At 42.5% G+C, this 22,967-nt stretch overlaps 1 protein-coding gene across 2 annotated transcripts in view; it reads left to right on the top strand.

Moving 5' to 3' along the window:
- Positions 1-22,967, top strand: part of LOC148032183 (uncharacterized protein YJL213W-like) — a 63,816-nt gene that overhangs the window by 26,924 nt on the left and 13,925 nt on the right. For both annotated transcript variants that reach the window (XM_087682812.1, XM_087682811.1), the window contains one exon: positions 5,904-6,110. In XM_087682812.1, the coding sequence (XP_087538938.1) occupies positions 5,904-6,110 (207 nt within the window). The remainder of the gene's footprint in view (positions 1-5,903; positions 6,111-22,967) is intronic.

The raw sequence follows: 22,967 nt of genomic DNA on the forward strand, positions 1-22,967 counted from the left end.
AGTCTAGGAGCTTGTGATACGTTTGCTAGCCCCTGTGAGTAGTTGGTAGGTCATGATCAGCGCCTACTATGGGAACCCTTTTGACTGGTTGCCAATGCTCCTTGTCTTCTAGCACCTACTTGGTTAGTCTCTGTTCTCTCTCTCCATCCTCCGCAATAGTCGAACTGGTTGGATGACCCTTAGCCAACACTTACAGCCCTCTCCCAGCCTTACATGGGAAAGTTTGACTAGTGGCAGCCTGTTTTGCCACCTGGCGGCATTCCAAATATAACTTTCAACTTTAATTATTTAATTTTCAGAATCTAATATCTGAAAATGAATTGATTATTCTTTTGATCTTACCCAAGGCTTGGCTAGTGCCCCTACACAATTAAATGTGCTAACCCCCATGGGACATTTAATGTTCCAATATTAATTTGTCTTGGACTTAGTATTGGTGTTAAAAATACACGTCCTTGTGACAGAGCCCCTGCTGAGATTTTCCATTTTTTCCCCTTGGTATCTGCCTTACTTTCCGCTTGCTATCTATTTGGGCAGTCCTTTACCATGTGCCATGCTTGTTCACAAACAAATCATTTGTTTGCAGCCATCGATTCTTTGCGTTGTGCCACGGATCTCCAAGTCTTTCCTTGCTATTTTTGCTTCTTTTCAGCCCTATTTTCTGATCTGCTCCTTTGCTGAGCTTTGGAAGACTTTTTATATGACTTTTCATCATCATTTTGGAAGCCCAAATCCTCACCATGCAGTAAAGGAATCCTCACCATGTAGCAAAGCATTGGTTGGCACTTGCCATCTCTATAAGTTGTGACATGCTGATCACTATACTCTTTATGCAAAAATCTTTGATCCCTTTAGGCAGCCCGCAACAAGACTTCTCCACTTGCTCATGAAGGGGGATAGCTTGATAAGAAGTAACAGGCAGCATCAGTGCATCCCAAAACTTCTTATTATACTGCTCCAACCATGCTATTAATATGTCCACTTCAAAAGTGCTTATCAACCAACTTGAAGCACACATTTGCTTAAATCGCACCCATGTTGATGGTTCTCTTCATAGAAATAGGGAAACGGCCGTTCCGGCTTGTAGGAACAGCCTAATGCATTCCAAACCCTCCAAGGAGGTGAAACGGCCAGGGAACGTTCCCTGCCGTTCCCAAGGCCGTTCCCTACCGCTCCCTGCCATTCCCTGTTTGGAACGGCCGTTCCAGGCTTATTGACCGAAAATTGACGATTTTCCCCGTTTTTTCTTTTTTCTTGGGTCACTCCTTCTACCACATATTCACCCACTTCCATTGCCTAATGTGCACATACTAATCTCTCTCTCTCTCTCTCTCTCTCTCTCTCTCAGGTTGAAGATTCAAAGTGTCAAGACAATCCACAAGCTAATTAGGAGTCCATGTAAAGTCCAAATTTGATGCATTATCAACTCTTGCAAATCACAATCAAATTTCAGCCTATCCTCAATTCCAAGGTATTCATCCATTTATATTGTCTAATTTCAAGGGAAATTGGGATAATTGGGGCAATTCAAGGCAATTTGGAGTTATGGGGATAATCGAAAATTTTGGGACATTTGGGTCAATTTCAAGCATTGAGGGGTATTGGGGCAATTAGAGGGACATTCTTTGGGTCAATTTGGGTCATGCAGGGCATATTTGGGGCACTTAGAACATCTGCCGTTCCCCTCGTTCCCGTTCCCTGACCTTGGACGTTCCCCCCGTTCGAGGGATTCCCATTCCCGTTCCCATTCCCGTTCCCCGTTTCCTATTCCAAGTAACTATGGTGCTCTTCCTTGCATTAAAAGTGTGGACCACCACTGCAATGCATTTCCCTTCAAGAAAGTGGCTACCTTTGGAAATTGTCTCCTAAATAGGTTGCATCAAATTGTTGAATAAAATCCAAAGCTTTAGTCTATCTTGTGCACCACTAAAGGATTCAAATTTAACCCCTTTTAACACCTTCATCATAGTCCTTTGCTTGCCCTTTCGGAAGACAAATTATCATAAATTGGCAGTTTCAAAAAGGGTACATTTGGTGTATTTGTATTATAACCAGTACCATATGAAGCATGTCCATGACCTACATGCATTTCTTGAGCCCCATACATGCCATAAGGTGCAAATGGATTTCCATACATGCCGCTTTGTGCCCGAGGCGTCGTGTTAATGCTCCCATACATGTGGTTTTGCATTTGACTAGCCATATTGCTAAAAATGCATTAGTCTAGCTTAAACAGCCCCAAAATATGCTTAATTAATGAAGAAACCATCTTATTTTTTAAAAAAATGCGATCATAGAGAGTTACTCTGTCTCACAGAAAAAACCCTAATTTGGGTTTCCTAAATTTTCTATAAATAGGCATGCAGCGCACTACTCTTCCTCAATCATCTTTGTTGCCCACACCCCATTCACGGAGGACATCGCGGTTAGAGCTTCCCATAGCCATATACTACCATCCAACATCGATTTCAGCCTCCATCTCCTTCATCCATTGTTAGCGACTGCATCTGGAGGTTCTTCTATTGCTAGCAATTGCTATTTACAGGCAATCTATTGTTTTTACTTGTTGCCCAATTGCACACACTCTTTTGGAGGTTGTGTTTATACTCTGGAGCTACCGCCGTGACATTCTTTCTTCTCCCCAGGCTGCGTTATTTGTTTGTGGCTCTGCCTTGATTCTCTCTCTCCTCTATTTGCTGCATTTGCATCCAATAGTTGTCACCTTGTTTTCTTTTTTCTTAGGTACCTGCGTTTTTAGTCTTTCTCTCTCTCGCACTTTTGTTTGCATCAGATTCAAACCTCCTTGGTTGCGTTTGTTGGTGTTCGGCACATGGAGGTTGCCTTGTTGCATCTTGGGATCCATTCGGAGTACGACACATTCTCGAGCTCATAATCTTTGCCTTGATCCCAAAGATACGAGAGTTCGAGGTTCAGTATATATTGCATAGTGTGTTTGCTATAGGGGCATTGCATATTCAGTATTCATTCATTGAATTATTCATTGTGTTCACTATCTTTGAGTTACTGCAACCCTAACTGTGTTCTTTGTTTATCAGTTTGTGCTTTGTCATATGATTGGTTATGTTTTTTACGTTTAGAGCATTTCTTCACAACCTTGATACATTGGGTTTTGCATTCGATGTATTAATTGTTGTCTACCATAAGGAGTTGTGCTATACATTTCATAGGTGGTCCTTGGCCAACCATATCTTGGAATATTTTGCCACCCCCAAAGTATCTAGGGTGCCCCACATTTGTATACATGCCTTGCTATGCAAAGTTCATTGGATTGTCTCTTTCAAGATGGCCTTGCATTTGCATGATTTTCCCTAGTGGCACTAGTTCCTTATGTTGCTCATCAACTTTAGGTACATTTGCAGTTGTAGTGGCTCTTCTTTGAAGGCTCCTTGTGGTCCAAATGCTTTAGGGCAATACATCTTCTTTTTGCCCTTGTGGTCCTTTGTTGGAGCATTCAACAATATGGTAAACTAAGGATCCTTGGCCAACTGATCAAAGATGTTAGCTAGTGTTCTCAAACAAGCCTTAGACTGGTCATTATATTCCCTTGTTGGTCAGTTGATCACAATTTCAGCAATATGCAACTTCACTAACTTGCATAGAAGTGCCTTGGGCTCACCTACTCAAGGGAGTTGATGGTGTCCTAGCAATAGAACCATGAAACCAGCCCTCCTTCTTGGATGGCGATCAGCCCAACTTAACATCAAGCATAAAATATACAAAAGTGGAAATGCACACTTTACCACTTAATCTTGGACAACCAACACCCAATTGGCCTCAACAATTGGCACCCCTTGTGGTATATCCATAGTTGTCAAGTATGAAAGGTATGATACGGTACAATATGATAAAATATAGTACTAAATGGTACCTTAAGATTTTATAAGGTACATTATGATATTAGTATTAAAAAAAACTTGATTATTTTGGACTAAAGATAATAGAATAGATGTTTCAAGTCTAAATAGCAATGCTATTAGAGTATATGAGATGAATACTTGAGGGTAACATGCCAAAATCTGATGCTGCATGTGCAACATGCACTATTGCTACCTACGACTTACAACTACATAGATGGGAGTGGATATATCATATGTGAATGATCATACAAATAAGAGAAGTATATGCTTGAGAGAGAGAGAGAGAGAGGCTTGGCGGAGAGTGAAACAAGAAAGAAAGAAGAACAAAAAAAAGAAAGGAAAAAGAAAAAAGAAAGTTGTAGGCTTGAAGGAGATTGAACAAAAAGTGGCTATTTTTTCGTACTAGATCATACGAATATGCACCATACCGTACCGTACGCTCAGTCCATACTATGTATGGAGACAACCTTGGGTATATCTTTATCTTGTATTGCTTTAAGGTTGAAGTACACTCAGATAACAAGATCATCTCCTAAAATCTTCAATACAATTGCTGTCATAAAATGACCAATGTTGTTTAGGCACAATTTCCTCTTGGTTGTACAACAATCCAGGCTCAGATTGGGTCTTCAACCTCTTGCATGTGGGCCACAATAATTGATGAAGACAGCCCAGAAGCTGTCCCCTACAGGTCCAGGAGCCTTTGATGCTGTCATCAGCCCCTGTGAGAAGTGGCCAGGTTGTGATCAGCCTCTGGGATTAGTTGCCTGCTGTGGGAATTCTCCTGGCTGGCTGCAAATTCTCCTTGACTGCTGGTGCCTGCTTGGACAGCCTCTATTCTCTCTCTCCTAGACTCTACAACAGTCTAATTGGCTGGAATAACCCTCAGCCAGCCCCTACAGTCCTCTCCCAGCCTTGTGTTGGAAAGTTTGACAAGTGACTGCCTGTTTTGCCACTTGGTAGCTTTCCAAATATAATTTCCAGCTTTAATTAATTAATTTTCAGCATTTAATTTCTGAAAGTTAATTAAATATTCTTTTGACCGCGCCCAAGAACTGGCTGGTGCCATCCACATTTAATGTGCTAACCGCCATGGGACATTTAATGTCCCAACATTAATTAACCTTTGACTTAGCATTAATTTATTAATTAATGCCTAGTCCCTCTGATGTTACCATTGGACATTTAATGGCCCAATTAATGGCCTACACCCAAATTGACATGCTTTGCATAACTTTGTACAACTTTTGCCAATGTTATCCACTGACCATCGGGGTTACTAAGGTCTCAATCACCCAACTGACTTGCATTTATATATGTACCTCACATGTGCACAACTTAATAATGCCAAAGCTAAGCATTAAAATACACGTCCTCCTGACACGAGCCCCTTGACAGAGGCAACGTCCGAGGCTATGAAGGACTCTGCTTTTCTGTGAGGGTGAAGGCCATTTAGGCCTCCTCTTCTGCCCTCTAGCGGTAGTGTGCTAGCATCCCTCATGATGCTTCATTGTCAGAGGGGGTGGTGGTGGGGCATTTTAGGCTTATCAATATGTTGTTGCAGTGGACCTAGCGTGCAGCTTTCTACATGTATCTTTGAAGTCTGGCAGGTGGCTTCCAAGATCATGATGAAGGAAGTGGAGTGTTTGCACAATCTTAGAATGAGGGATGACGGTGGATGTCCACAACGTGTCGTTCCATAGGGGAGTTTTGGGCATTTGTCCTATTGGCAAAATTAAATGCTAATGAAAGAAATATGTTTGGACTGTTTTAGTGGGTCTACATTCAGATCTAATACATGATAATTTTGTGTTAACACAGTCCTTTAGTTTTGGTTGCTGGACAAGCCATAATTCTGAAGTTGCAGGTAACGGCTCTGCATCAATCCTAGTGTGTGCTCCAAAAATAATATTACTGGGTTCATAAAAATTTTTCTGGATATTTGTGGTGTTATCCCCTATTCTGTACTTTCTGATTAAATGTTGTTTAGGAATACTATTGACCAGATTATGGACTTCTTTGCAGGTTATTGATGTTGGTGGACGTTATGTACTCCCAGGCCTGTGTGATGCCCATGTGCATGTCACAGCAGCTGCAGCCAATTTGCATGAACTTGCAGAACTTCCTCCATCTTTGGTAATTGCAAGAGCAACAACAGCTTTAAAGAAAATGCTCCTTCGAGGTTTCACAACAGTAAGGGATGCTGGAGGTTGTGATTGGGGTCTTGCAAAGGTAGTGCAGCTTTTGATTCTTACATTATTCCACTCTAGTACTCAATTGAGCATAATGATAAGAAGGCCAGTTGGGAGATGGGTGAGGACTTAGAAGAGCATGTGAAGACTGCAATGTATCTCTAGAACTGCATAAGTCTTGCTGTACCTTTTGGAATGGTGCTGTTGAGGTTCATTAGCTTAACAGAGTTCAGGATTTTGTGCCTGTTGGTACCCCAGGTGTGTAAGACTCAATTTTTTTAAAAAGCAGTTTGTAGTCCACTGCTGTAGTGTCTCTTTGCTGCAGGTTGCCCTCACTTTTCTAACATGTTATTATAGCTTGTTCCTCTTGGTTCTGGTGCTACCTGCTGTCTGTGACTGCTGTTTTCAGGCTTGATCCTACATAAACTTCACCAACCAGCCTGTGTTTGCTGCTTATCTCTCTTTGGCTAGACTAGGCGACTGACATTCAGCTTGTGTTTTTGTAGTCTGCCCCTGCGTTTTACACTTCTAGTGTAAGAAAATGGGACACAACAGAGTACAATAAATTTATAAGCAGGTGACGAATAGAGAATATGGATAATCAAAAACTTTGATCATTGCAGATGATTACAATAGATAGCTGCTGCTTCCCAGCCATGTGCTTATGTTAGGAAGTTGATAGCACACAAGAAATAAGTGAGAGCAAAGGCTGTGTATGGAAAAAACCAAGGATGAAGCTATTGAAATGAGCCACGGATTGAAAGGCTGAATACAGCATTGCATGCATGCTTTTTGGAGCATACGACCAAAATTTCAAAATCATCGGCCCACTTGGGACCCCGATAGAGATGCTCCCCTCTGCACCTCCCCCGAAGAAGTTTGGTTTGTAAAGGCACACCTTGATAGGTCCTCCAAATAAGGATCTAGTGTAGTAAGGACTCTATACATGCATGTAGCCATGGTGGCAATGTGTAAACCCCCTCTCTGTTTTGTCTCTAGCTATCTGGAGCTCTTTGCCCACACTCGCCCACTGTCTGGTGTTGCAATCGGGAGCTACTAAATGTGCTGCTCATAAATGCCTTCTCCTTGAATGGGGGGCTTACAAAGATAGAGTCAGCAATTACCTATGTAGTTACATGAGGGTGGAGCATTGATCTTGAACACCTAGCTTGTGTTTTGCAGTTTTGAGCCTTACATTTTGCCACCCAGGTTTGAGTCGAGATTGGGAGCTTCCTTGTGGTTTCCTTACTTGATTTTGATTTTAATTTGAAGTTTGATTTGGTTTACCCTTTCCTTGCTACCTCTTCTGAGAATGAGTAACAAGAGCCTCCTTTGAGGGATTATTCAGATGAAACTGATCGAATAGCTATGCATAATGCAATAGTTGACATTCAAATTCATAGAATGTGGGTAAATTGGGCAGAGAAACCACTTGCTACATAAAATTGAAGTATTTATGTGGCAGCTTGTTAAGAAACAATGTGACCTGATCGTCAGAGAACTTAGGAGTCCTTGTAGTGGAGAATTCGATAAGAAGACGCCGATACTTAGCCAAGGTGACTTTCAAGTCATCTCAGCCACAGATTTTGAAGTTCTAAAGCTCATGGCTAAGATTTATTCGATGGGTCCTATCTCGAGCTGCATAGCGGTTAGTCAAGTGTGCCCATCGAGGACATGTATATTTGAACCCTCACTTAACATGTGGATTAATTTTTAATCACATGGTTAAGTAAATGTTACACATGTGAGGTGTAATTGGGATTAAAGTAAATCTATGAGCTTGAGACTTGAGAAAATCACGAGATGTCAAAGGCAAAAGTTGCTATAAGTTATGTCGCATATGTACTTGGTGGTATCTGGTGCCAGTTGTTTGCCTAGGTCATTCATTTGGCCATAAGTATTAGTTAGTGACACTAGAGAAGTGGTGTTTAATCGTACCTAGCGCCAATTTGATGGTCAAAGATAGTGCAGAGACACTTGCGAATGCAAGTTGCCTAGCCAATTTAATTATTGGCCAATCAGATTATTTTTCAGGGCACTGAAATAATTTTTAGTATTTAAAGATAAAAAAGTAATATTTAATTATGAATAATGCTAGAAAAACCATTTGGAAAGGCCACAACTCATCAAAAATACCTATGCAAGATTAAAAAACGTCTTTAGAGGTCGAAGAGAGGCATTTTAGTGTATTTAACCTTCAAAAGAGAGGGAGAAGATGATGTTGGTCTGATTTGCAACCATTGGAGGACCTTTTGAGGTAGCCAGGACCTTTCGAGGCAGAGTTGGATTTAACAGGGGTGAATGTGTTTTTAGTCAAATTTAGGTGGAGGGACCAGCAAATCAAAGAATTTGGTGCATTTTCTATCTCCATCAAAGCAAGTGAAGGCCAATTGATTGCTCGAATCAAGGGGCAAATTAGATTGAAGACTTGCCGGTCATTTTGGACAGCAAGGAAAGTTGGAATACCGAAAGGGATTGGGAGAATCTCATTATACATCAACTTTTCTTGAATTAAGTAAAATAAATACTGAAAAGGGCGCCAGTTTTGGGGCCAATAGGGTATCCAATGTCCAAGATTATATGGTAAAGTGTGCATTTGAGTTTTGTAAATTTGTTAATTACTATAAATAGTGCTTAATCAGGTTTTTTACCACCCTATCTGAGGAGGAAGGTTAGTTATACCTTTCATGAGTGGACGACCTAGTATGGAACAAGTGTGGGATTGGGTTGGGGTCCCAATCCCTGCACAAGACTTTCATGAGCGGACGACCTAGTATGGAACAAGTGTGGGATTGGGTTGGGATCCCAATCCTTGCATAAGATCCCATAGGTTTTGTGAGTCAAGGACATGTCTCATTAAGTTCGACCAAGTTGTAAAGTTTGACCCGTTAAAATGAGTCTTTTCATTGAATGGATACTTGGTAGAAGATGAGGTAGAACCATGAGGTGTTGGGAATGTGGGATAAGATGGATGTGGAGGATAAGACGGTGGTGGTGGAGGTGTCTGATAAGGAGGAGGGGGAAGAGATGGGTAGGTAGAAATAAGCCGTGAGTGTCCAATGAGTGCCGATTGATGCGGAGGCACTAGAACATGAATGTTTGCATAGGTGCCGATGGAGGTGGAGGCATTGGGACACGTAAGTCCTGTCCAAATGTCGGCCAAGACACAACATAACGACCAGAGGGTCTACTAGATAATGCCATGGAGACAAACTGTGGCACCAACTGATCCACACTCAGGGGAGGCTAGGGGGAATACCCAGGCTGCAATGATTCCAAAAGTGTGTGAGGAAAAGGTGGAACATCACACTCGGATGAGAAAGAGATGAGGTCCTAACGACTGTGCCTAAGTTTGTAGAATCCCCCGGTGTGGTGAATGAAAACACATGTGATCCTATATGAGAGGCAACATGTGATGCACTTAATGGAGCCTGAAAGGATGTGGCAGCGGAATAAGAGGGTTGTCAGATGGGAGAGGATCGAGGTGCAGCTGAAGTGCAGTAGACAGTGTGAGAGTGAGAGACAGAGTTGAGCACGACACCCAATGCAATAGTACTGAATAGAGTGTAAACTGAAAGTACAAATGATAACCCTTATACCTTAGGGTTATAAGGGGCTGTTCACACCCGAACACAGTAAGTGCCCGTAAGTGTGCACCACAAGCACATACAAAATAGTACACATAATCTGGGGGAAAAAACCTCTCCTACCGAGAGTAAAAAGTGCCCCAGTGTCCTAGTGATCACCCGCACACTCCCATATGAGCGTAGGCGTAAGTAAGGCGTGTGAGATATCCAACAAACCCCCCTGGAGTGAAGAGTGATCAAGTGTACAAGGATCATCCGCCACCAAAGGGCGTCAAATTCAAAGCATCGCGAAATGCTTCAAATTTGTCTCGTGGAAGAGCTTTGGTGAAGATGTCTGCCACATTGCTGGTGGTAGGACAGTAGACAAGGCTGATATCACCTGCATGTAGCCTCTCTCTGACAAAGTGGTAGTGAATCTCTATGTGTTTCGTGCGAGCATGAAACACAGGGTTCCGTGCCACTGCAATGGCACTCTGACTGTCAGTATATAAAGGAGTAGGCTCCGTAACAGATACATCCAAATCAGCAAGTAAGCGTCTAAGCCATACGCACTCAACTGCAGTATTGAAGGCTGCCTTGTACTCAGCTTCACATGACGACGTGGCAACAGTGGATTGTTTCTTGCTAAGCCAAGAAATGCATGACGAGCCAAGAAAGAAACAATTGCCACTAGTGGAGTGACGAGTATCAAAATCACCAGCCCAATCAGAGTCACTGTAAGCATGTAACTGCAGTGGTCCCCCCTTGGCATAAAGCAATCCAAGAGCTCTAGTACCCTGCAAGTAACGAAACACACGCTTCACAGCTTGCCAATGCGACATACGAGGCTGATGCATGTACCTGCTCAAAACTGAAACGGCAAACTGTATGTCTGGCCGAGTGTGGCATAGATAGATGAGACATCCCACTGCTGGAGCATAAGTATGGATATCAAACAAATCACTGTCATCATGTAATGACAGTTTGAGCCCAGGTTCCATGGGTGTACAAACTGGCTTGCAATCCTGTAAGCCAAACTTCTCAAGAAGTTGCCCAATGTACCTTGACTGACATAATCCAATGCCTCTAGCATCATGTACAAACTGGATGCCCAAGTAATAGTGCAAAATACCCAAGTCAGACATGTCAAAAGTTTGCTGTAAATTATTTTTGAATGCTGAAATCTGATCAACACGTGTTCCAGTGAGCAAAAGGTCGTCTACATATAGACACAAAATCAGCATGGATCCCCCCTCTTTATGTACATAAAGGGTAGACTCAGATGGGCTGTTTACAAACCCCTGACTAAGCAAGGAGGCATCTATCTTTGCGTACCAAGCTCGTGGAGCTTGTTTCAAACCATATAGAGCTTTTTTCAGCTTGCATACTAAATTTTCTGAGCCTTCAACTGCAAAACCAATGGGCTGCTGTACATACACTTCTTCCTGAAGTTCCCCATGTAAGAATGCAGTCTTTATATCCAGCTGATGCACTTTCCAACCAAAATGTGCAGCCAAGGCAATCATAGACCGAATGGTCGTCATACGGGAGGTAGGAGCAAAGGTCTCCTCATAGTCAATGCCCTTTTTCTGTGCGTAGCCTTTAGCTACCAGCCGTGCCTTGTACTTATCTATGGATCCATCTGCATTCCTTTTCAATTTGTAGACCCATTTCGTACCAATGGCACGCTTGCCAACTGGCAAAGACACCAAATCCCAAGTATGATTCTTATGAATAGAATCCAATTCAGCTTGCATGGCTGCCATCCAATGCACACTATGTCGTGCATCCTCAAAACATTCAGGCTCCTCATTATCATGAGTACATGCTGCCATAACAAACTCCATGGAATGTGCTGAATCATGCAGTCGAGTTTGCCTTCGAGTACGACCAGCCAAGGGTGTTTCCAAATGACTATCTCTCATAGTCTGCGTGTACCATCTAGGCACCTGTCTTGCTTCCTGACTGTGTACAAGTTCCTGCTGAATTTCAGTTTCAGCAATGTGCTGATTTACTGCATGTTCCATAGGAGCAGCTGGCTGAACATTAGGTTCATTTGCTGAAGTACCAGCTGAATCACCAAATGTGATGGGCAGCAGCCCTTCAAAGACATCACGGGCAGCCTGATATGTATCAAAACCAGCCAAGGATAATTCTGATTTTTCATCAAATACAACATCCCTGCTGACAAAAACCTTCTTGGTCACGGGATCATAGAGTCTGTAGCCTTTGCTTTCGCTGCTATATCCCATAAAGATGCATTTTACAGCCTTGTTGTCCAACTTCTTTCGAAGTACCTGTGGAATATGGGCATATGCAAGACACCCAAAAGTATGGACGTGGCCAACAGAAGGTTTGCGGCTGTGCCAAGCCTCAAAAGGTGTGACGGTTTTCAAGGCCTTGGTAGGGCATCTGTTCAAAATGTGGCAAGCGCACATGACGGCTTCCATCCAAAAACTATGAGGCAAACTCTTTGCCTTCAGCATACATCTGGCCATCTCCATGAGTGACCGATTTTTCCTCTCTGCTACCCCATTCTGCTGTGGAGTATATGCAGTAGTGTACTGATGGATAATGCCCTTCTGCTGCAAATAAGAATTCAGCATAGAGGACATGTATTCCCCCCCTCGGTCCGAACGGAGAGTCTTAATCTTGCAACCAGACTGAGTTTCCACAAGTGCACTGAAAGCCAAAAATGCATCATACACTTCTGACTTCTTTTTCAAGCAGTAGACCCAGCACAAACGTGTAAAGTCATCAATAAATGTTACAAAATAGTAACAACCACCCAATGACTGTGTCTGCATGGGCCCACAAACATCCGAATGCACAAGCTGCAATCTGGCTGTTGCTCTAAAAGCAACATCACGGGGAAAAGAGAAACGATGCATTTTCCCCAAAATGCAACCCTCGCATAAATGCTCAGGAGGTCTCTCCAAGAGAGGTAATCCATCCAACATCTGAGTACGCTGTAATAGCATCAAGCTGCCATAGTTTACATGCCCCAAACGAGCATGCCATAACTCTGCCTCTATCATAGCAGGAGTAAGAGTGGATGTCAAATATGCAGACTGATCTACTGAAAGAGCATCCAACTCATATAACCCATGACACAGAGAACCTGTCAAGACCAATGTCATGTGTTCCTTGTCACGGACCATGCAATGGTCATCATCAAAGGTGACCTGCAAACCACAACGTGCCATAGAAGAAATGGAAAGCAGATTCTTCTTAATGCCAGGCACATACAAAGCATCCTGTAGGCGGAGAATAGAGCCATCAATGGCTGTAAGCTGAATCTCCCCAATACCACGAACAGGGTATGATGCATTATTAGCACACTGAACAGACTTCCCAACGGGAGGTGCACCAAGAGAAGCAAACAAATCTCTACGAGATGTGATATGCCGTGAAGCACCACTGTCAAAGAACCAAGTGTCAGCATCTTCTGTAGAGCTAAATGCTCTATCAGCCCAAGAGACATCATAACTGCAAGTGTAAAAACAATAGTCCCTGTTTGCAACAAAGGACGCGGACTCACTAGCAGTGGAAGGAGCTGCAGAAACAGACATCCCTGACTCCTTCTTCTTCTCTTTGGCGATGCGCTTCCTGCACTCAGTGATGTAGTGGCCAGGCTTCTTGCAGTAATGGCATTTTCCTTTCTTGGCTTGCGTGCCCCCCTGTTTCTGACTTGTCTGTGAAGTGTTACTACTACCAGAACTCTGCGAAGCATTTTTCCCTTGGCTGTTTTTACCCTTCTGCCTTGACATAAAAGCCTGCTCAGAGGCTATACCATCCACACCACTGTTCCGTCTAGTTTGCTCCTCCTCTAGAAGCAAACTGACAAGCTGAATGAAAGTGATGGGCTCTTTCGAAATCCTCATAGTGAGGTTCAAGGCAGTATGAAAAGCCAAGTAAGAGGGAGGCAGTGAATTCAATGTCGTAGAAATCAGCTGCGCATCTGAGTAGTACTCATCCACATTCATGAGTTGCTCCCGCAAGTCCTGAATTTTGTTGAGATGATCCTGCATAGAATCACCCTCATTCATCTTTAGAGTCTCTAGCTCTTTCTTCAAGAAAGAGATGCGAGTCTCATTCTTTCCTGCAAACATCTGCTCCAATATCAACCAAGCTTCTTGTGAAGAAGCTGCTGAACGAATATGAGGAATGATAGAACGCTGAACTGCCAATGCAATCAGCGACATAGCCTGTGCATCCCTTGTATCCCAAGTTTTCTGAGCTGCAGTTCTTGGGGGAAGTGGCTGAGCGGGGTGAGGTGGAGGGGGCTGAGGTTGCCCTCTTGCACGTCCTCCTGGAGGAGGAGTAGCGGGAGCCACAACTCCCGGTCGTGCTTCCTCTCCACTGACATAATCCCACAAATTTTTGGCCACTAATACATTCTTCATCATGAAAGACCAAAGGGAATAATTGTTCCCATCCAATCGGTCTTCCTTGGACACATAGGTGAATACATCTCCTCCCTGATTTGCCATTATTTCCCAAAAGGCAATAGAGCAATGTCAATGCAGTACGAGCTGGAAATCTGCAAATTTCCAGAAATTGCAGCAAACACAAGTCTGCAATTAATGTGCAAAGGGTACTCTGTCAAAAAAACTGTCTCTGATGCACGCTTCCCAAGGTGCAATTAGTGCTCAGTAGCACTAAAACATCAAAAGCCCCAAAATTTTCTGCCCAAAATTTCTGTCACAAATGTCTGTTGCAAAAGCCCCAAAATGTGCATTCAATGTGTCACAGACAGACACAGCACGTTTCCCAATGCTGAAAACTGAACCTGCTGTTCAGCACGTTTCCCAATGCTGAACCTGAACCTGTTGCACGAACTCCTGTGTAAAAGAAAAGTGCAGAATGTTACCTCTGCGTGTTGACGACGGGCACGATTCCCGAGGTAATGACTGCTGGGTACAGTCTGACTGACGCACAGGTACAGGCGTGCAGGATGGCGCGTCAGGACACAGGCGGCACGTCAGGGCACTGGTGGCGTGTCAGGAGACAGGTGGCGTGACAGGGTACCAATGGCGGGACAGGGCGTCAGATGGCGGGCAGACGGGAGCAGCTCGTCAGACGGGCGGGATGAGCAGTCACGAGCTGCTGACGCGAGCAGGCGGCCAGGCGAGCTATGCGTGGTCAAAAACGGCGTCTGCAGACAGGTGGCACGCGCAGGTACAAATGTTGACGGCGCCTGCCAGGTGGCACGCTGGGACAGGTGGCGCTGGGGGCGTCTGCAATCAGCGCGCTGGGCAGAGAAGGCTGCGCCTGGACTGAAGACGTCTGCAGATGGCGCGCTGCAACTGGCGGGTGGAGCTGTGCGCTGGCGGCTGGAGCTAACCTGGCAGGTGGAGCTGCAAGTGACGTGGCTGCTGACGAAGGTACAGGCTGCACTTGCTGTACCAGACAGGTACTGACGAGCTGTCAGTGCTGACGCAAGTCCGCGGGAACCGAACAGAGCTGCTGACCAGCTCTGATACCAAATGTCAGATGGGAGAGGATCGAGGTGCAGCTGAAGTGCAGTAGACAGTGTGAGAGTGAGAGACAGAGTTGAGCACGACACCCAATGCAATAGTACTGAATAGAGTGTAAACTGAAAGTACAAATGATAACCCTTATACCTTAGGGTTATAAGGGGCTGTTCACACCCGAACACAGTAAGTGCCCGTAAGTGTGCACCACAAGCACATACAAAATAGTACACATAATCTGGGGGAAAAAACCTCTCCTACCGAGAGTAAAAAGTGCCCCAGTGTCCTAGTGATCACCCGCACACTCCCATATGAGCGTAGGCGTAAGTAAGGCGTGTGAGATACCCAACAAGGGTCGGATAGGAGAGAGATTAAATGGATTTGTAATAGATGTAGATGTGGGAAATAATGTGGGTTCCTTTTGTCCATTAAATGCATTAAATTGAAATATGAAGATGCACCTACTTTATTGTGACCTTTGAAAACAAAATTGTTTGAAGGAAATAATGTGGGTTTCTTTTGTCCATTAAATGCATTAAATTGAAATATGAAGATGCACCTACTTTATTTTGATCTTTGAAAACAAAATTGTTTGAAGGAAAAGAAGAGGAAGGAGTACTTACAGTTTCTTGTTTCAGCTGCTTATCTAGTTTTGGGTTCATAAAGAAATATACGTCTTCCTCATTACTCATAAACCAAAAATTGTTTTGCATACATCATTCATCATGAAAATCATCCATACCAATAGGAGAAGGGGAATCATCATTAACAAAATCTGAAATGGTAGACATACTTGGCACCGGAGAGAATAAGTACGAAGGCAATGGAGTGTACTCTATGCCAATTTCCACTTGCAGATGGCCAGTTCTAAGTGGAGATTCTGCACTTTCTACATGGTTAGTAGATCGGAGCACCGAATCTAAAGGGTGAAATTCAGACTTACCTTCTATTTGCTGTTGAGCTCTATGCATCAAAATGAGATCATACTTAGCTTTGTAGTGATCTTGTAAGGTCATGGAACTCCATGTTAGTTCAATGTTTGTCTCACCATGTCCGGAGCTCTTGAAGTAAGTTGTGAGGCCCACTCCGACTCATTCCTCAATGGATTTAGCTCGGATATGAGAAGTGGTGCAAAAGTAGTGTTCAAAGTCATCTGTCCTTCTGTTATTCCTGCTTCTTGTGTGGAGCTTGTAGATCAAGGCCTAGGTTTCTTTCAAAGAACTCGCCTTTGATACCGTGTGAAGAAATACCCTAACACAGAAACACAAATAACACTGTACGAAAAAGCACAGACTCATAGAAGAATACAATTAGGATTAGGGTAACTCAGAGACAATGAACATAGAGTATGAATGAAGTGATATGACTATTAAATATACAATGCTCATGCAGCAAATACACTATGCAGTGAATGAGTAATTTATCTTGAACTATTATATCTCTAGGATCAGGGTAGGGGTAATGAGCTGTGGAGTGTATCGTTTTCCGATTGCAGCAAGGTAGCCTCCAAATATCAAACACTAGCAAATGCAGCTAAGGAAGGTTGGATCTGATGTAGTAGTAGTGCAGGAGAGAGAAAGACTAAAAATTCATGTGAGGAGAGAGAAATACTAAAAACGTTGGCTGCAAGAGAGAGAAAACAGCAAGAGTAGGTTGTAAGAGAGAGAAAGACTAAAAACGTAGAAAAACCGGCACTAGTAATCAGCACGCTGAAATGAGCTCCGAACAGTGTGTGGTAGGTTGGAAACAAGTGCTACACTATTGTAGACAGTAATGTCCATTCTCTGTGTCCGGGGTGTGGGCAACAAGCTGAAATATTGGAAATTTGCAAAAATGAGATTAAGGCTGAATGGAGGGTAGAATACTTATTTATATAAAGTTTGGGCCCTCCCAAGTGGGTTTGTGCTAATGGCATGTAAACACTCTCTAGGAACGCATTTCTTTTTAAATAAACAAGGTTTCTTCCATAATTAAGCATGTTTTGGGGCTATTTCGGTGAAGCTAATGCATTTTTAGCTCAATAGTAGTTTCACATTGTATCTAGTTTGGACATTATTTTGTATTTATGAGCTATGTATTCTTTATTCTCCATTTGGTTAGTCATAGAGTAAGATGACAACTATTTTGGGACTTCGGAAAATTCATTGACTTTTAGATGTAACATTTTGGTCTCATAGGTTGATTTGGCCTTTTATAGACATTAATATAACTTTCTTCTTTCTAAAGTTACAAATGCCTTTTGCATATCACCATATCAAGATGGTAGTCTCCCTTGTAAATGCAAAGATGCCTCACACTGAAGCAATATAGAGCACATATGCTAAAAACTAACAAGTTTTTTTGATGTTTCGGCTGGTAAGGCATTGGCTATACTATCGAACTTGAGAGGAAGCTTATAGAGAACTGTCTCCACAAGATGTGCCTTCAGAAGTTGAACCTAATAGTTTGAAGTTGACCATAGAGAATCATAGCTTGCATGATTGACGAAGTCTTTTACATAAGCTGTAACTTGTCCCATACTTCTAAAGCTAACCTGCAAGGAGTAACCATTAGAATAACACCTTTAGAGATACATTGGAGAATAGCCGAATATGTGCGGGCATCATTTGTCTTCCAAGTATTACTTCCTCATAGTTAGCTTTGTTCCAATTTTTTGGAATATAAGAGGGCATCGGAGGATGTAAGGGCTCTTGAAATGACAAACCACAGGTACTTCTACACAAACCAAGCTTTGATCACAATTCTCCATATGAGATAGTTAGGTTTCTCAATCTTATCATTAATAGAGCAATATGGAGGTGCCATTGAAGAGATGTAGAGAAGATGAAATAAAGCAAGAGGCTAGAGAGAGAGAGAGACATGCGTCAAAGAGTCCAAAAGAAATGCAAGATACTAGCAGCACAATGGAAGGAGGAGGAGAAATGTTCAAATTTAGATTTTGACCTTGACTCTCTTGCGAAGGCAAAGGCCAAGGCTAAAATCTCATAATTTATGCCATGTTTCTATTGAAATCCTTGCACTACAAGGTGAGCTTGTTGAGAAACCACATCTTCAATTATTCACTTTAGATAGGGTTTCCCATTGACAGTCCTAAAAAGAGCTCGCACCCTCATTCTAGGTTTTTTTTTTTGGTGGGCACCCACAATGATATGCCACCCTAGACAGTTGAGGTCTATATATAGGCCACCTTTCGCCTCATTTATTCACCCCCCTTCAGTCATTCTTCGCCATTCTTCTTCTATCATCAGACACTCTTTTCTTCTCTCCCTAGCCTTTTCACTCTTGTTCACACCCCACCGTGGAAGACATTACGTTTCGTAATTGGCTCGTTCTTCTTCCACCATCTTCACCTTGTGTTTGGAGTTCTTCACCATTTGAAGTTATCTCCCGAGCTTAGCATCATTCACCCTCTTTTGACATCAACCATCTCTAGCTTGACATAAGTTTTATCTGTCCCCCCCTTCTACATTTGGCATCTTGGAAACTTCTACCCTGTTGGCATCATCAACTTCCACTTCACATAAGCTTTCTCCCACTAGGCATTAGCCATCATTTGGTTTGGCAGTTTGGAGGGCTCCTTTGCTTGGCGTCACTATTAGGCACTTGGTGTCAGTATCCACCCACTTCGTGACCTTCTCTCGCAGAGGCGTCATCATCTGCCAGCCCTTTTCACTTGCTTTTGCAGCTTTCTGGCTTCTAGGAGTTGCCTTTGCAACCCTGTCCCTCTTTCTAGTATTTGAGGACTGCACTTCGCTCCCTTGACAACAGCTGGTGATCATTTTCTTCATTTGTGACCACCCATCTCATATGCTTCTCTGACCACTTTGTCTACATCTGAAAGTACCTCAAAGTTTGATGGTCTGATTGCATTGTAAAATCAGCCCTTCAACAAATAATATTTTCATGTGGACAATACATGATTTATAGCTAAGAGCTCTCTCTCATAGACCTATAAATTTCTCTGTGCACCATGGAGAAGTGAGCTCTCCTAAGCCACAACTCAACCATCCTGCATAAGAACAGCCCCAATGCTGTTACCACATGCATCATACCAAACTACAAATGACTTTCTTAGATCAGGCAACACAAGCATACGATATGAAGCCATCTTTTCTTTTAACTTCGAAATGCTGAAATTTTCACTATTGTCCATTTAAATGGCACATTTTTATTCTACAAAGCATGCAATAGAGATGCAATTTCAACAAACCCGTGTATATACTTCATGTAATAATAGCATAAACCCAAGGAGCTACCGATCTCATATACATTCTTCAAAGGTAGCCATGATCGTATTGCCTTTACCTTTGCAGGGTCTATACAAATACCATTAGCTGATACAATATGCCGTAGAAAGTGGATTTTGTGCAAAAAGAATTCACTTTTCTTATCATTAATGACCAACCTATGCTTATGCAACTCATTGGACACAATGGTCAAGTGCCTTCTATGTTTTGCCTTATTCTTTGAATAGACAATTATGTCATCCAAGAAAGTATCCACAAATGCTCTATGTGGCTTGAAGATGCAATTTATCATTCTGTTGAAAGTGGCAGGAGCATTCATAAGTCCAAAAGGCACACAAGAAATTCATACAACGCAAAAGATGTTTTGAAAACTGTCTGAGGGACATCCTCTAGTCTAATGTGGATCTGATGATATCCACTTTTCAAATCTATATGGCTAAATATGGTTGTGCCTTGCAATCCATCCATAACATCATCGATTCGAGGGATTGGAAACTTGTTCTTTATGGTGATCTTATTCAAAGCATGATAGTCAATGCACATATGCCATGAACCATCCTTTTTGTGCACCAAAAGCACAGGGGAACAAAAAGGAGATAAGCTGGGCTGAATGAGCTCGTTTTCTAATAGCTCATTCAGGTGACCCAATGGAAGATATGTATGAGGGATACAATAATTTTTGTATAATAACAATCGATTAATAAGAACGCATTCTTTTGGCCAATCGAAACAGTGCTTGACTGCTAGCAGCTGTATGTTTTAATATACAACTTTCTATGAGACTTGAATCACTTTGATAAAAGCCTAACATCCAATTATCTCCTCCTACTGGGTTTGCACTAAGTTCATAGCAGCCAGAAACGTCAGAAACGAAACATAAAAAACGTGTTTCGTAAGTTTCTTTCAAGAGGGGGTAAAATAAAAAATGTGATTTTTTTTATGTAGGGACTTTTAATAGTTTTGACCAGGGAAAGAGGTTCTAAATTTATATGGAACTTTCTCTTGAACAAAGAATGGCTAATTGAGCTCAAGTGATAATAGAGTCAATTGAGAATAATACATTATATGTTACATATCCATAATCCATTATTGATGACTTGTCACTTATGTCAAAGTTAGTCTTTGGACAAGCTATACTATGGTTTAGAACTCAAACATTATGATTCATACATAGCATACAAAGAAAATTGAAACTAATATGTAAATAGCCTATCTATAATATGGACTGAGTCAAGTTGCAACATCATGATTCTCATTTCAAAACAAACTGACAAAATGTCAAAATTGAGAATGAATCCTAATATATCATAAATAACTCATAAATGAGACTAAAGTCGTATAATATTCAAATCTCAAGACAAGAATAGATACCAGATTGACAATGTTCAATAACTAAACAAAATCACAAAAAAACAGTTTCTCATCCAAAATCTTGAGCCCTTACGAGTCATTACACATCATCATGTTTAACATTACCCGATAGTTTTTGTGAAAAAAAACCATGTTTTGGGTTCTATCTCACAAAAGAAAAGTTAAAAATAAAAACACCCACATTTTTTACTCTCAGAAACGTTTCGTACTTTAAGAAATGTTTTGTAAGTTTCAAATTCAAAGAAATGTGTTTCTTAGCTGCTATGACTGAGTTTGTAGGGTGGCTTATTAGGTGGCCTACTTCCAGGGATAAGATCTATACTATGATCTTCGGGTCTTTCAGGCAGTAGTTGCCTGGAAGTGATTGAGAGATGACATGCGATCCTTCTCTAACTTAGACATATTCCCAACATTCTCACTATCATCCTTAATCCTTAGTAAAGACCAAGTATATTGATGTAAAATATTACACGGCGCAGCGAACAGAATCTGAGAAAGAGATAGAGAGTACACAACAGATAAGAGGAGAATCAGTAAATTCTTTAACTCCAAACAACTGATACAAAGATGGCTCTGTCCACCCGTGCGCTTCCACTGTGTGAAGCTTAGATGGCGATCTAGACAGAATATAGGTGAAGAGCTTAAGGCTAGCTGGAATAACAACTCTGACTGGGTGAAAGATGAGTGATAGATGGCTGCGAAGGGGTTTAGCTTTTATAGCCCATGAAGGTCATTAGGTCGGCCCCGACTTACCATATGAGCCTCCACTAGTCGGCCAGGGAATATTCCCTTTACCATCGGGCCAGGGGCGCTGCCCCCGGACCCCCGCCAGGGGGGCCGTTGGTCCCCCCTGGGACCCCCTAGCCAGGGGCTGCTTCCGCGGCCCCCGGACCCCACAATAGGGGCCCCTTTTAACTCCCTTACACCGCAACTCGATGCAATGTGCCTCGAGTTGCTACCAGCTTAACCACTCCGTCTAACCCAAAGATTAGACCCACAACAGTCACCTTTTTGCCATCCGGTCACATAGACCTCATCTGATATACAAGTCAGGACTCAACCAATGTCCGGGCTCACATTTGGCTTCTCCTCATAATGGGGGCCTTACAACTTTGAGCACCATGGATCATTGGTAGCACCTAATGAGGGTGGGGCATTGATCATATCTAACACCCCCCCCCTCCCCCCCTCAATGTCCACCCATAGGTGAACTATCTCCTCGTCCCAATGCCGAGTCTCTGAAGATGAACTTGAAGCAGATCCTTCATAAGTGCTTTGGTGAAGATATCTGCTCCATTCTCCTCTGTTGGACAGTAGACCAATTCCACTATCCCATCCTCCATCAAATCATGCACATAGTGATACTAGATCTCTATATGTTTGGTGCGTGCATGAAACACTGGATTTTTGGCAATGGCGATGCAACTCTGATTGTCACATCTCAGCACAGTTGGTTCTTCATCCTGTACTCCCATATGCCATAGAATCCTTCTCAACCATACGGCCTCACATGCAGCAAAACAAGCTGCCTTGTACTTTGCTTCGGTAGAAGACAATGCCACTGTTGGTTGCTTCTTACTAATCCAAGAGAAAATTCCTGAACCCAAAGAGAAACAATAACCAGAAACTGACTTCCTGGAATCAATGTCTCCTGCCCAATCTGAGTCATAGTTCCCCACAAGAGAGGTTCCAAAACTGTATGTGATACCATAGTCAAGAGTTTTCTTCAAGTATTTGAGCACCCGCATCCCAGCCTTCCAATGACTCTCATGAGGTTTGTTTGAGAACCTGCTCAAAACACCAACAGCAAAACTGATATCTGGTCTGGTGTTACACAAGTAGATTAGACTGCCGACCAACCTCCTATACCTCCCAATGTCTGCTAGTGCTGATGTATCCTCGAGGGATAACTTTGCATTCACCTCCATAGGTGTAGCTATCTCCTTGCACTCAGTCATGCCAAATGCCTTCAAGATCTCCCATGCATACTTCTTCTGAGAGATGAAGATCTTTCCTGGCTCTTGCTAGACTTCAATCCCCAAACAATAGTGCAGCAAGCCCAAGTCTGTCATTTCAAACTCAGAACTCAAAGCCTTTCGAGTTTGGTTGATCATAACTTCATAGTCACCTGTAATAAGAAGGTCGTTCACATATAGGACAATCACTACAGACTTTTTACCATCCCTGTAAACATACAAGTTAGCATCTAAGGCACATCTTTTGAAGTTTAGGTTTA

Source organism: Lygodium microphyllum, chromosome 8 (assembly GCF_053477565.2).
Source record: "Lygodium microphyllum isolate KBCC chromosome 8, Lygodium_microphyllum_v1.1.10, whole genome shotgun sequence".
NCBI classification, from domain to species: Eukaryota; Viridiplantae; Streptophyta; class Polypodiopsida; order Schizaeales; family Lygodiaceae; genus Lygodium; species Lygodium microphyllum.